Source organism: Lacerta agilis, chromosome 13 (assembly GCF_009819535.1).
Source record: "Lacerta agilis isolate rLacAgi1 chromosome 13, rLacAgi1.pri, whole genome shotgun sequence".
Taxonomy (NCBI): Eukaryota; Metazoa; Chordata; class Lepidosauria; order Squamata; family Lacertidae; genus Lacerta; species Lacerta agilis.
Window position 1 is genome coordinate 32,305,582 of NC_046324.1, and position 15,481 is coordinate 32,321,062.

Below are 15,481 nucleotides of genomic sequence, written 5' to 3' on the forward strand. Positions count from 1 at the left end.
TTCAATCTAATGACAAAAAATGTCACCATAAAATTCATGAATAAAATGCATGCATTAATAGGTAAGTATCAGGTAAAGTCCAACAAACAAATATGTAGGTGTTATGGTAAAGAGAAATGTGATCGTTGTGAATTGCATGTGGATGCTGAGAATCCCAGAGAGTGAACATCAGAGCAAACACCAATGAATATTGACCATCAATGCTTTTTTTATTAAAACAAAAATGCCCCCAAAGTACGGAAACACCTATCAATCTTCAGTCCTTCACAAATCAGCTGGGATGGCCAGTATTTAATATGAGAATGGCGGCAGATATCAGGGGTTGTATACAATTTAGCCCTACTCAGAGTAGACCAAATGAAGTTACTGTATGTGACTTAGGTTAATTCATTTCAATGAGTCTACTCAGAGTAGAACTTGGTTGGATACAACCCTAGTTTTTGGCATGCACTATTACATGTATATTGTTAGCATATGTTGCATTCATCTATTTAGAAATAAGATTACTGCATGAACTTTACAAGGAGGAAGATGATCTAGGTCTCCAAAACAACGAAGATGCAACAATGTTTTTGCTTATTTGTTATATCAAGGCTCAAGGGCAACCACGATCCAATGCTCAAGAGGAAAGTAAGATTTGGTGCAAAAAGAGTAGCACAAATTCAATTTTCAGCTTATCTAAAGGTTGGGCTTTTAATGGGTACCTGACTAGAAGTTCTGCCGAAATCAACAAGGTTTATTTCCAGACAAACCTGTTTGGGAATTATGTGCCAATCACAGGGGATATAAAGCTCCAAGTTTAATATCCCCTCTGTGGACAGAGCATCTCTTAACTAGCATAACTTTTAACAATGCTGTTTTGTTAATATTTATACCAAGCAAGTACGTGGAGTTATTTATAATGAGAAAGCATGCGGGGTTTTGTTTTGTTTTTGCTTATAACAAGCAAACACTGAAAATATAAAAAGTCATCACAAACAAACAGTTGGTGCATTCATGCTAATACTTCCCTGTCTCCCTGAACCCCAAGGCACTTTAACAGAAACTGCAAAGGCAATGCAGAAAATGAAAAACAACTTGCTCAAGCACCTGACTCCCCCTCTCTCTCTCTCTCTCTCTCACACACACACCTTCTCTCCCACCACCACAAAAAAATCACTTTGCATTTTTTTAAGGAGCTGGGGTGGAGAGTGGAAGCATATTAGGTTCAGGCAATATAACCAAGTCTTTTGTTATTCTTAATTGCTTGAATTTACAATCTAGTTCTGCTGTATAAAAACTAGATTTTAAAAGCTGAGTCAAGTGATTTCTCTCTAAGTACTTTCACAAAGTAAGTTTCTATACTACTACACAGTATGCTAAATTAGCTATAGAGAACAATTGACCTCCCCCACCCCCATTTATACAGAAACAACTATCAAGAAACCTTCCTCAATGAAAGTAAAATTCATGTGCATGAAATTAGTAGTTAATTGGAAAATAAGAGAAGAGTTGTCTGCCCTTTGAAGACAACCAAAATGAAAACAAATAATGCTGTGATGTATCTTCCATTAAACCTAACTGTTATGTAAATTAAGGATTTATTTAACTCAATTGGACTGTACCATTTACCAATTTTCCTCTCCCATCACCCCTCCAAATGATAAATGGAGTATTAAAAAAAAACCAAAACATAATACAACAGTCCTCTGTGTAAGCCCACAGTTTAAAGTTTTCCCACCCCCAAAAAAACACCCCAGATCTGTTTCTAGATTGAAAACAGTATTATAAAACAAGAGACTAGAAGAGAACTTTATCATTTTTTTCCACTGAGAAATTCAACTTCTCAGTGAAAAAAATATGATAAAGTTCTCTTCCAGTCTTTTGTTTTATAATGCATCGTTAACATGAGTATTAAAACTCCAGCTAATTCAGACTTCCCTTCAAGCTAAATTGGTATGAATTGGCAATTCATAAGCAGGATGGTGAAGCTAGACATGTTCTCACAATATCCATTTCCTTTATTCAAAATGTGATGTTCAAAAATCATGGCCCCAGCAAGCCAATTACTTGTCACACAAACATATTTTATGGCAATGCATCAATGGCTTTAACAAGCATAATTTAGAGCATAAGAATAATGGGAACAACAGCACTGAATTCCCTCAAAGTATTTTTAAACTGTGAGGTCCTTTGTGGCACTATTGCCAGTGCAAGGGGGGGTGGTCCTTACTATAAATACTGTAAGGTGTCCTTAATTTTATTCTAACCAGTTGATCATTTTTAAGAAAAATCTTCAACCTTAAAACTTCAACCAACACATATAAATGAGAACAGGATAATCCACTCCTAGAGGAACTAGGAGAACATCAAGACTAGCGCTTCACCTGAATATCCCTTTCTTTCTTTGGCATCAAACTCCCAGAAGCCCCTGCAAAATAAAGCAAGAGGAAAAGGCAGCTAACCAGATTTGGTGTAGAGTTCCTTGGCTACACCTGCACCTCTTTCGTTCCCTTTGCGCACATAAAAAAAAGCCCTGGTTGTCCCACAGAGTTCAAAACAAATCCTCAAGTCCCTAAAACCTGCCTCATTATGTGGACTTATCTCCAACCTGTTTGACCAAGCATTGGTCCTAATGCAGCAATAACACACATACCTAGGCTTCAGAGAAACACTGGTAATTCTGACCCACCATTCCGCTCAAAAGACTAGAGCATCTCTTTGCTGCCTAGCTTTCCAGTGCTACATTTTCTGCTGCAGAAGATACGTGCTTGACGTGGGAGTAGACCCCCCACCGAGTTGAACTAGACATGTCCTCAAGCAGATACCCTTTAATTCATTCATTTAATTATGAAGAACATTGTCTCCAGATAAGATAAACTGTAAATTTCAAGGAAATGCTAAAATGAAAAAAAGCTTCAAAATGGAAAGTGCCCCCTCTACAATGTGTGTGTGTGTGTGTGTGTGTGTAAGGAGGGAGGACAACATATGAAATGTGATTTTGAAGCTCATTCAGATTAAATGAATCAGCACCTCCCATAAGCACAATTCATTAAGGACTTCCTCAGTGCAAGGTCAGTGACTATAATTCATTGCAACCTTGTGGGTAAGAAGAGCCCATGGGGAACAGTATCATTTCCCACCTTCTGTTACATTGGTCAGACAACATATCTGGTCCATCAAGGCAAGAATGGCAAACATCAGGACATTCTTCTCAAAAGTTACTGGAACCCAGGAGTCTACAACTAGTGTAGCTTATCATTTTACCACCATTGTAAAAGCACCAAAATACTGTTAGTCTGCATTTATTTTGTCATGCTACAAACAGCCAAAACTGAAACCAGGAATTAATATAGCTTTTAGCTTTATTTTATTGTTTTAATTATAATTTTAATTGAGTTACAGAAATAAAAAAATATACAGAATAAAGCAATTATTGTATTCAGAACATCTGTCACTCTCCCACCCAGCATCCACTGACCTTCCCTGAACCAAAGTATCTTCATAGGACTTGCTTACAGCAGGAACAGACAGATTAAATTAAAGGGATTCAATGCATACCCCTATCAGGCCTAAAAGAGCTGAGCAGATTTGTATTGAGTGGTTTAGAACGGTCTATTACCACCTTGCGTATTCACATCTGCAGTAAAGGGGTGCCATGTCCCCACAAATGGATATTTCTTTCTTTCTTTCATTGACCTTTAAGTACTTTCATCTCATAAGTGAGATTTTAAAATAAAGTGACCCTCCAAACCCTTTGGTACCAGTAATCCAAATCAGAAAGTGCAAAGTTATTTCTTACTTTATTTTGCACATACGAAATAAGTATTTGCTTCTGTGATGTAATCAATGTAAGGTTTGAGGATGACAACACAGGGTAGTATAAAACGAGGTTGTTAGCAAACATTACAAGTTTATTATTATGAAGACACTTTGACTCACTGAGAAGAACTTTATACATGTTCCCACCTTTCCCATAAGTAAGTCATTCCACTTTACCCTCACAGTTAGCCCATTGGGTAAGCTAGGCCAAAATACAGTGACTAGGCACAAAGCCGAACCGTTCTGAGGAAGTGGCAGTGCATGATGAGAGACATTTAATAGTGGTACCCTGCATGCCTCAGTCTGGCTAGGATACCCAATATCCATGAATTAAACCAAAACCGAGGACAATTACAATACTGATTTACTATTATTGCTTACCATGGATGTCTATGACACAATTTTATGCCCATCAAATCTCACCTTGGCTTTGATACTGCATGGTGGTGGTGGGGATCAACAGGATTACTGATGGCCTTACTGTATTTGCCAAAATAAGTATGCAAGGGGAGGCCATGACCAACCTATAAGATTCTGATCAGTAAATAGGTATCAGTGACTCAACAGCCGAGCAATGTGTTTGGATAAACATGGAACTCTCTAAAGGTTTCATTTCACTCCGAAAGCCAACATAGCAGGTAATAACTCCCTGGGCTGACATTTAGGAAATAAAGATCCAGTTGCTCATCCACAGAAGAATATGTCACTTTTTGGAAAACAAACAAAACAAAACAATGCTTAAACAAAAAAAGAAAAAGAAAAAAAAGTGTGGCTGTCAAAGAACACCTTTTTTTAGAGTAGCAAACAGTGCTAAAATGAACAGAAAGGCACCATACATGCCAACCCAGCTCAAAGTACTTCATACTTCTCAGCAATTCATTTTAATAATGGGAGGGTTTTCCTCACTCTGTGGGAAATGACTGCACTACCACAGCTAATTCAACGCTTATAAAAAACATATACTGTATTCTTTTTTGCATGGAGTTAAACAAGCAAACAAACCTCTTGATATCACACCATTATCTTTCACAATGCTTTGAATAGTAATTTTAAAAGAAAGATGGTCCACTTTATTGAGCAAGAATCATTTAATACACAGCACTGGGGGGTGGGGGTGGTATTTGAAACATAGTTTAGACAATTTACGTACTATCAAATTACTGCAGGCATTGAAAATATCATGATTCTTATGCTTTCAGAAGTGATATATATATATATACAGCAGAGACTGTATTGGTCACTACTGAGTGTACATGTGTGTATTTCACAAAATAGTATTATATATTCACACACATGCATTCTATCAAACAAAATAACATCAAATAGCATGCAGTCAACACCGTATTATTGCATCAAGTAGCATACAGGCAATTGTACATCACCTCTATAAGGTATAAATAGTTCAGGTTAATTATTGTGAATCAGAGTACAGCTGCAACTGATTTCTGCTGCATATCAAACATAAGCATTTACACCACCAAAATAGCAACAAATCATCCAATGGCCAAACTATAAAAATGATTTTCTCCCCCAGCCGTTTAAAGTAACAAATGTTATTGGCGACAAGTGTCCTTGCGCTAACATGTCTAAGCCTATCACTAACCGCCCAGCACTTTAAACTTTTCCAAATGTAGATCTAAGAACCCAGTGCTCCAACCATATAATTCAAGAAAATATGAAGTTGTTTGCATACAATGCAGAAGGAGCCACGTATAAAGAGAAGGAAGTAATGTGTCCTATGAATAACCGTTAGTTTCCACACATAGTCCAGTGGAAACAGAAGTCAGGCATCTTCTCTAAGAATAAAGTTCAGGCAAACTTCAGTCAGAACCAGAGAAGGACACTTTACCCCCACCCGCTTCTCATTACTTTCTCCAGCACCTGGGTGCATGAACTGAAAACCGCCCCTTCTTCAGCCACTGAAAATCTGCAAAACACCTGCTCAGCTAAACAGAAGCACACGCGTTTTGGGAAGCTTGCAGCACATGCACATTCTCAATACCTTTTTCCTAATGTGAAGAAGCCCATCGGTACGCTTGCCGATATTGCTTCTGTGTTCCTTTATTCCACGAGGGGAAAAAAGAGAAAAGCCTTCTCTCTCACACACAGAATTCCTCTCTAGTCTAATCACATAGCTAAGAAGCCAAACGCAGACACACAAAACATCCTCTGCATTAATGTTTGGCACGCCACTGTAAGGCAGCTACAGAACAACAGCAGCCTAACATGCCCATGTGTGCATCTCCCCCCCTCCCCATCTCCAAACACGCACACACCTCCACTCCAAACCACCTCCGCCAGCGTGTTCCATGCCTACACTTTCCAACGTTTGCTAGGGGTGCCTTTATGATCTGTGCACGACCCCCCCCCCCCACCCCACCCCCGGGGGTCTCCCGCTTCTGCTCTTCAAATTGTTTTGAGAAATCCTCCTTCCCTCCCTTACCTGAAAGGCATCTCCCACGACTGCAATTAACTGCCAAGATCTCATCGTCGGCTGCAAAGCGCCTCTTCTTTCCTCGCCGGGAGAGCACCGGAGAAGTAAGGGGAACCAGCAAACGGCCCCCACGTGCCAGCAATATCAATGAATACAGACATCTGTCGGGCTCACTGCACGCTTGCTGCCTGCCTGCCTTCTTGCTTTCCCTCTCCCTCCCCCTCCCTCCCGTTTGCCTTCACAATGTTCGCATCAGGTGTTTCTAAGATGTACCTCTGCGGCTCCAGGAAAGACTCCAAACAACAAGGGGGAAAAAGGGGGTGGGGGTGGGGGCAATGCACACATATAAATGAAAGGGTCACCAGAGCGAGGCCCCAAACTAAGGTTGCTCTGGATAATCTTCTCTCCTATGCCCCCTTCACCATGTTTTGAATGTTTGCTAGAATTGTGCACCCCATCATCAGATTGTTCCCCCCTCCAGCGCCTCCCTCTGCACGTGTCCCTTCCTTGTTCTTCCAAGCATTAAATACCTACCACATGACAGAATAGGGCACCTTGCACTGTCTTCCCTGCCTTGCACTTGACAACCAATTCTAACTCAGGAGCAGTGAAATATCTGGAGGCAGGATGTAAGCACTCCCAATTATTTATGCCATGTCTGCATTACTCACATAGCATTTATGGGACAACCTGAGTAGCTCCTGTTACACTAACCTGTATCATACATTATATTCTTTATGCAGAGATGTATCTATATTTAAGCAATATCCTCCCATTACTGAGGTACAATAAAAATAAGAAAAAAAGGAGGGGAGAAAAACACACCTACATTCTTCATGATTCCTCCGTGTGAGTGTAGGTGTCCATGCAAAGCCCATGTGGCATTATTTATTTACTTTGCAGTATAGCATGAAGAATCCAAAGTGCTTGTTCATGTCTGATTTTTGTAGGTAAGACTAAGAGCAATACTAACTGAACAGGAGACAGGCAGGCAGAAAGTTAAAACAGGTTTAATCCAAGAAACTACTTAAATTGCTTTATAGGTTTTGTGTGTAGGAATACAATAAATGGCTTCAAAATTGATTCAGAGTATTTGTGTGCATGCACACGTGCACACACAGAGAGAAGTAAGTTCCATTCAGGATAGTGTGGCTTATATTCCCAGTTAGGTGTCTACAGGATTTCAGGTTTTCACATGCAAACACACATGCATACCATCACTTCATTATAAAAGTATGTGGGTGTGTTTACTGCCCAAAAGGTGTGGGGTGAGAAACACAAGGCAGTTTAAAGACGAAGCAGAGAAGAGGACAGAACAGCTCTCATGCAAACTGACAAACAGATCAGGGCATCTTAGGTCGGCATTACAAGCAATTATCCATTTATTATCCTGGTTGAATGTGTGAAAGCAAGGTTTCTAGTTTAGGTAGATTTTTTTTAATAGGGCTCTTCCCCCAAACCTATCTCAGGCAGTGCTAAACAGACAAAATAAATTGCAAAGCCTAATTTTAATTGCTACAAAACAGCTCTCACTATGACATTTATAGCTCAGTGCATAACATGCCAGTAACAACACAAGTTTGGTGAAGTTTTAGCAAGTGTTGTCAAGACGAAGTGTGTAGCTCTGGTCACCTTATTAGTACAATTGGAAGCCTTAACAATTTTCATAATGTAATAATCATTTATATTGATGAAGCACACACACACACTTAGCATTTGTATCTATCAATTAGGAAAATCAGGAGAAGGAAGGACTTCACACTTACACAGAACAATGGGAAACTAAAGCTTTGATGGAATATGTAAGGGGTGCTATTTTCAGATTTTTTTGTGATAGGAATGACTTTACAATCTCATTATTTAAATGACCATTTATATTGAATGTGAAGCATACGGAGCAAACCAGCATAATCAACTTGGTTTGTGGGATACCAGTTCCCCATAAAACAATTAGATGTCTAAAGACTACTGCAGCATTTTAAGACTCATGGTTCATCTTTAATTTTCCACTGCAATATGGGACTGATTTTTATTTCTTTATTTCTTGTATGTATGTATGTATGTATGTATGTGGTAAAGAAGCTACAAATAGGTTGTCAGATAAACAGTGTAAACCATAAATCAGTTTAAGTTTAGTTCAATTAATAACCTTTCATTATATCGTAATGTTATACTTGCTACATATTGTTGTTTTACTATTGCTCTGAGTTTGTTGTAAACCACTGTTGACTGTATTGAGAGGCACTGGTTGATGAATACAGTGGGTGTTCAAATTCTAGTGAGATGTTGGGGAAAGCTCTAATTGTAAAGGCCAGTCAACTCTTCAAATCGGATGAAACATCCTCAGAGAATAAGACGGAGTCACCAGGATCATCAAAACTCAAGGTGGACCTTAGAGTCTCAGTTGCAAAGAAGGACTCCTGAAAAGGCAGCAGTACACACTGAAGTTAGGAAGAATCAACATACAGTGACGGGGAGGGAAAAGCTCCAGGAGACCAGCACATACAGCACTCCAATGATGGAACAAGTTGATTCTGCGAACCCTGTTGCATGTGTTATCTAGAATTAGGAATTGCCATCTATAGCCTCCAGATGTTGTTTGAGTACAATTGTCTTCTCCACTCATTCACCAGCTGGGCAGCTTCCTTGTTGACTCACAGACTAGAAATCTGAGGCACACAATTTCATTGAGAAATACCATAGCTCAGTGGCAGAACACCTGCTTTCCATGCACTGAGTTGTGTGAGAGCTAAGCTAAAAACAGGCTGCAGGCTGAGAATCAGTTTGATTAGGCTGGATGCAAAGCTTTGACGATGGAAGATGTCTATGTGTTCATAACCCCTAGAATCTTTCACTGCTCAGAGATCGGCGTAGTGTGTAACAATATTAAGTTTTTGTGTGGATATGAGATAGCTACTTCCTTCGTTGGAGGTTTTTAAGCAGAGGTTTGATGCCCATCTGTCATGGATGTTATAGATAAGATTCTTGCATTGCAGGGGGTTGGACTAGATGACCCTTGGTGTCCCTACCAACAGGGACGTAGGAAGGGGGGCATAGGGGGTGGTCCACCCTGGGTACCGTGGGGAGGGTGACACTCGGGGTGGGCCCCCACCCCCACGATCACTGCCTCCAAACCCTCACTTGGCTGGTTTTTAAAGCAGGCACTTTTTTCGGCGCTGGCAGGCCTGTGGAACCACGGCATGGAGGCGAGGGGCGGGCCAGAGAGGAGAGCTGGCCCACCCCTTGCCTCCATGCCGCAGCTCCACCCAGGGAGCCCAGTGCCGAAAAAAGCCCTGGGGGGGGGGGAAGCAAAGCAGGCGCTTGAACACGCCTGCTTTGCTTCCCTTTTTTTACCCTTTCAGCAGCTTTTTTCAGTGTGAGGGGCGGGCCAGAGAGGAGGGGTGTCATGCCAGTGACAAGCGTGATGCCCCTCCTCGCTGGCTCGCCCCTCGCGCTGAAAAAGCCATGAAAGGGGGAAAAAGGGAAGCAAAGCAGGCGCTTGAACGCACCTGCGTTGCTTCTTTTTTTACCATTTCAGTGGCTTTTTTCGGCATGAGGGGCGGGCCAGCAAGGAGGGGCATAATGCCAGCGACAAGCGTGACGCCCCTCCTCGCTGGCCCGCCCCTCGCCTCCATGCTGCATCCAACGTGCATCGTGATGTCACGGCGCATGCGTTGTGCCCCACCCCCAGGGGGTGCCACCACGCCAACACCCCGGGCAGCGAAGAGGCTTCCTCCGCCACTGCCTTCCAAATCTATGATTCTATGGTTGTCATGCACTGTGGGATTTACTACAGCAAATGCACAGATTGGCCAGGCCTAAGACTTCCTTCCTCAAGATACTGGATGTTGGCAGGGCTTATTCAAAGATGAAATAAGTCCCAAAGCTTTAAACATTCCAAAGAATCATTAGGATGCAGCAGCAGCCTCTTTTGTGGCATGGTAATGAGAAATATAGTGGAATTAACCCTAGTTAACCATGTTGGTGCTTATCAGGTAATAAGACTAATAACATGATTAGGGGAAACAGAGTTGTGTTTGAAGAGGATATAATATTATACAGAAGCAATGGGGTTTTTGGGGGTTTTTTTGTTTTAAAAAGCCCACAAACATTAGCATAAGGCCTAAACATGTAGAGGTGTTTCCATAACCAAGAGCGGAAGAGAAAAGTTTACAACTTTGTAATTTTGTTTGGCAAGGGGGTGGCGGGAATGAAGCAGGAAGACATGGTAGAAGTGTATGCAACTCTGCAGGGTGTGGAGAAAGCAGATAGAGGAGATATTCCCCTCTCCCTCTCTCTTAATAACAGAACTTGAATCCTTTCAATGAACTTGAATGTTGGAAGATTAAGGACAGGCAAACGTTCATACTGAACTATGAAATTTAATACTACAAGATGTAGGCTAATGATGGCCACCAGCTTAGATGGCTTCAAAAGGAGAGTTGGATAAATTCATGGAGAGTAAGGCTATCAGTATCCTCAATGCCTATATTCTATCTGCACTATCTACAATAGCATTCCTCTGAATTACTAGCTGCTGGGAATTCACTGCTGCTGCACTCTGGCCTTGCTTACTTGTTTCCTGTTGGGGTATCTGGTTGGCCAATGTGAGAAAAGGATGCTGGACTAGATGGGCTCTTTGGCAGTTACGTTCTTCTGTTCTTAATCCTAGCCTTGTTGCCGGGTGAAGAGTCGTGTGTGTCCTTTTTCACAGGAGATGGCACTGATGATGAAGCTAGAGAGCAAGCAAGGCACTGGTACTTCAGTCTGGAGACAGCACTGAAGGGTCAAGGGTAAGTCAGGGAGGGGTTCTTCTGAGCTTGTTGAAGACTGAGCGGGAAAAGGGGAATAGCTAGTTGGTGTTAGGCTTCCTTTTGTCTTCCTTAGGCTCAACTGAGCTAGGAATCTGTTCCACCACACTAAGGAAGGAGCACTAAAATGATACTTCCATTTAAAACAACAACAACACAGCAACCAGAATATCTAAGGGACTGCCTTGCCCACTATGCCCCTGCCCAACAACTGTGCTCTTCAGATAAGGGATTAAATGAGATGTTGGGAACTGGAAGACAATGTGCATCGCCTTGAGCTCCTTGGATAAAAAGGTGGGATATAAATGCAAAAGATATAAATAAAATCATTTTGATAACTGGTTTTATCTGCCCCTAAGTAAAATTTTAATAATTTGAGTTGTAATGATTTTGAGTTGATTCACTGACTGCCACTGTGATGCTTTGAGTTGGTTAGGAATCTTACACATCTGCAGATTGTTCGGACTCATATGCAGTATCAAAATGCACAGAGTTACCTGTGCATTCCATGCATTAAATGGCTGCCTAAACAGAAAACAGCTTCCCTTTGAGAAAAGGAAACAGGAGCATCAATTAGCAATGCTTTTACAGAACAAACACATGGGGGCCCTCTATGCCTGGAGGATTAGGACTGGATGATTTCGGTCTATACTCTGTCTAATGATCCAACAATATGACAGGAGGCGAGCCTATTAAAGTAGATTCTGTTGCAAACGTTATCGTGATTTATGGGAAACATACTCTGGCTTATTCTGAAGCAGATTACAGTTGGCATGTGTGGGTCTGGGGGAGATGATTGACTTATGACAGAGCAATTCAATCATGCATCGTTTTGTAGAATGGCACTTATGAACTGAGGGAGATCTGTGTTTCGGGAATGCAATATTTTAAAGTGGTACTTTTGTGTGCGTTTGTCATTGTACTGGTGTTTTTGTGTGTGTGTTTCTGTTGTTGTTGTTGTTGTTTTGCAAAGCACATTGAAATCATTATTATAAGGTGGCATATAACAGTTAGAAATTAATTACCACATTTTTTCGTGTATAACACACCCCCATATATAAGACACCCCCTATTTGGGGGGACTCCTAATTAAGAAAATGGGGAGGATTGCCCAGAGTTGTTGAGGTTGCCCAAAATCGCTCACCCATCTGAACAACGCTGACAATAGCAATCGCCACCGAAGCCACCAATCATCGGCCCGATTGCCACTGAAAATCACCTGCTTGCATCAGGAGCCAATCGCCAGTCTGCCCTCTGCAATATCCATGTATAAGATGACCCCAATTTTTTCACATGGCTTTTAAATGAAAAAAACCAGTATTATACACGGAAAAGTATGGTAATTAAAATAAACACACAGTCATAAAATAGCTCATGGTCATGCTGTCCAGTTTTATGCGGATTGTCAAGAATGACAATCCTTTCTGGTCACATCCACACCATACATGGTTTTCCCCAACAGGATTCCTAGAAACTGTAGTTTATTAAGGGTGCCAGGAACCAAAGACTCCTGGGACTATAGAGCCTTCTCTGAAATGCTGTAGTTTTCAGGTTTCCTATTTCTCGGGGGATCCCATAACATCCCTATGGAAGAGCACCGTAGAATATCTGTTTCAATTGGTGGAAAGGATAGAGAGAACTTAGCTCACCTTTACGTTTCAGGCTCAGCCTTACGTTTCCTGCTTATACATTTGTATCCTGAGCTTCTTCCAAGTAAGCCAGGGTGATATTTTATCATTTCAAGGACTCTGAAGTGAAAGCATTGAAACATGCAGTCCCCCACCCAAAAACACACTGCACAAAAACTCAAGGCCCATTTGGTGTTTCCTGCTTTGGGTAAAACATCACAGGGATTTCAAGGGGAATGTAAGAGTTTCAACAGAACTGATAATATGCCTCATGGGAGTCCCTTGCTTTTACTGCTCGAACATTTCAAGGGGAATTTGGAGGTTGCTATTGGTGAGAGGATCTCAGGAATTTCAAGGGGGGGGGAAGATAAATGAGTTGTGATAAGTTGAGCAGAATTTCTTGAGCAGTGCATGAAGGAAGCATCCCATAATGCTAGCTAGACTGCATTCAGCAAAATACTTGATTTCCACAGAACTATTAACTGTTGGCAGGATTTCAGCCCAAGTATTATAAACATTTATCCATTTCCTCACATTTCCTCATTGCCACTTTTGAACACATGTTCTTTTACACTTTTACAGCCAGATCTGATTGTTGTTGTTGTTTACACTCAGAATGAAAATAAGCAAGTGTGGGCAATAGTTTCAGAGCAGTGTAATATTATGACTTTCTTGTGGAGGGGAGGTAGCCTGCATGACACCTGAGTCCTTCCTGATTTATGGGGTCCTGGACCTAGCAAGGCTTAAAATCTAATTGCAGATTCCATTGTTGAACTAGTCAGGCAAGTTCCTTTGTGAAAGAATGGCCATAGTTGCCATCTAAGGACCACCAGAGTGTGTGAGAGGTGAGAGGAGGCTGCAGGCAGAAGTTGGGAGTCAGAGCCATCCTTGCTTTATTTTTGATTCCAAGCCTGTGAATATGGGAGAAGCAAAACCTTTTGGGGTGCTAATACTGAAAGCCTTTCCATCTTAGGCTCAGGTTGCGTATATGTTTAATAAGGCACATATCTGCTGCCATCATTCCAAGGAAACCAAACCCCATGTAACTGCCTGGAACTCCTGGAACCTCTCATTGCTCAGAGATTGGGGTGGTGTTCAAAACTATGTTGTTTTGAGTTTAGTTTGCTCAAATGTGTAGGGAGCAGCCCTTATCTTAATTGTACTTTAAACTGAAATCAGTGCAAAAATAGATGAACAGATTCTTAACGACTGTGCAGCCAAGTTTCCCCTCCCCCCCTTTAAAATGGATGTTGCAAATAAAATAAAATATAACCTGTGTAGTATTTAAGAGCAATATTCTTTAACAATACATTCACAGTCAGCTCATACAGCATCTGTAAATGCAATTACTGTCAGCTGATCAGAAGTCTTCACATCTGCATTGTAGCTAGTGACTTATTGCTGCTTACAACAAACAAACAAGCAAAGTACCAAAACCTAATTAAGATGCTAATCAATGTTGAATGTTTAGACTGCTTTCATGTCAGTTGCAATGAAACATGGAGTTATAGCAGCTCACGGAAACAGTACTGAAGCAATTTTAAAATACAAATAAGCAACTAAACACCAGGCACACCTGGGTTCTTTTGACCTCATATGTCTTCTGTGAAACTAACAAGTTGCCTACATACCCCCTCTGCATGCTTCAAGGTTTTAAGAATGAGAGCCCTGCTGGATCAAATAAAAGGCCTATTGGTTCAGCATCTTGTGCCCCACAGAGCTCAACAAGAAATAAGTGCTACAGCCTTCTCCTGGTTCTGTTTCCCAGCAACTAGTTTGCAAAGTACCAGCACTTCTGATCCTCAATGTAACATACAGCACATATGTAATGTTAGGGAATCCACGTTTTATGTGTGTTCTATTTCATCAGGGTCTGGAGGAGTCCCAGTTCAGGTTTTACACAAAGGTTTGGAGACCATGCTCTCAGGCAACAGAGGCGCTGAGTTTGTCCTACAGGTAGATCAAATGTTTTGGTCGCTATCCTTTGCCCAAAGAGCAGGATAATCCATTATGACTAGCAGGCATGGATAGCCTTATCCTCCATTAATTTGTCAAATCCCGTTTTAAAGCTGTCAAGTTGGTGGCTGTAAACAAATCTTGTGGAAGCTAATTTCATAGTTTAACTATGCACCATGTGAATAAGTACTGGTACTTGTTTTTGCCGGTCCCAGATCTCTCAACAATGACCTTTTCTAGGTGACCCCTGGTTTTAGAATTATGAGGGAGAAGAAACTTATCCCTTTTGTTGTTGTTGTTGTTCAGTCGTTCAGTCATGTCCGACTCTTCGTGACCCCATGGACCAGAGCACGCCAGGCACGCCTATCCTTCACTGCCTCCCGCAGTTTGGCCAAACTCATGTTAGTAGCTTTGAGAACACTGTCCAACCATCTCATCCTCTGTCGTCCCCTTCTCCTTGTGCCCTCCATCTTTCCCAATATCAGGGTCTTTTCTAGGGAGTCTTCTCTTCTCATGAGGTGGCCAAAGTACTGGAGCCTCAACTTCAGGATCTGTCCTTCTAGTGAGCACTCATAGGTTTGATCTTCTTGCAGTCCATGGGACTCTCAAGAGTCTCCTCCAGCACCATAATTCGAAAGCATCAATTCTTCGGCGATCAGCCTTCTTTATGGTCCAGCTCTCACTTCCGTACATTACTACTGGGAAAACCATAGCTTTAACTATACGGACCTTTGTCGGCAAGGTGATGTCTTTGCTTTTTAAGATGCTGTCAAGGTTTGCCATTGCTTTTCTCCCAAGAAGCAGGCGTCTTCTAATTTCGTGACTGCTGTCACCATCTGTAGTGATCATGG

At 41.5% G+C, this 15,481-nt stretch overlaps 1 protein-coding gene across 17 annotated transcripts in view; it reads right to left on the reverse strand.

Moving 5' to 3' along the window:
- Nucleotides 1-15,481, reverse strand: part of RBFOX1 (RNA binding fox-1 homolog 1) — a 1,003,674-nt gene that overhangs the window by 766,423 nt on the left and 221,770 nt on the right. For 3 of the 17 annotated variants that reach the window (XM_033166790.1, XM_033166786.1, XM_033166779.1), the window contains exon 1: nt 6,245-6,444. The exons of 12 other annotated variants lie outside the window; for them this stretch is intronic. In XM_033166790.1, coding sequence (XP_033022681.1) covers nt 6,245-6,289 — 45 coding nt within the window. In that variant the 5' untranslated portion in view covers nt 6,290-6,444. Of the gene's footprint in view, nt 1-5,803; nt 5,885-6,244; nt 6,445-15,481 lie in introns of those variants that run through there. 2 more of the 17 variants (XM_033166798.1, XM_033166799.1) reach the window with 2 other exon arrangements.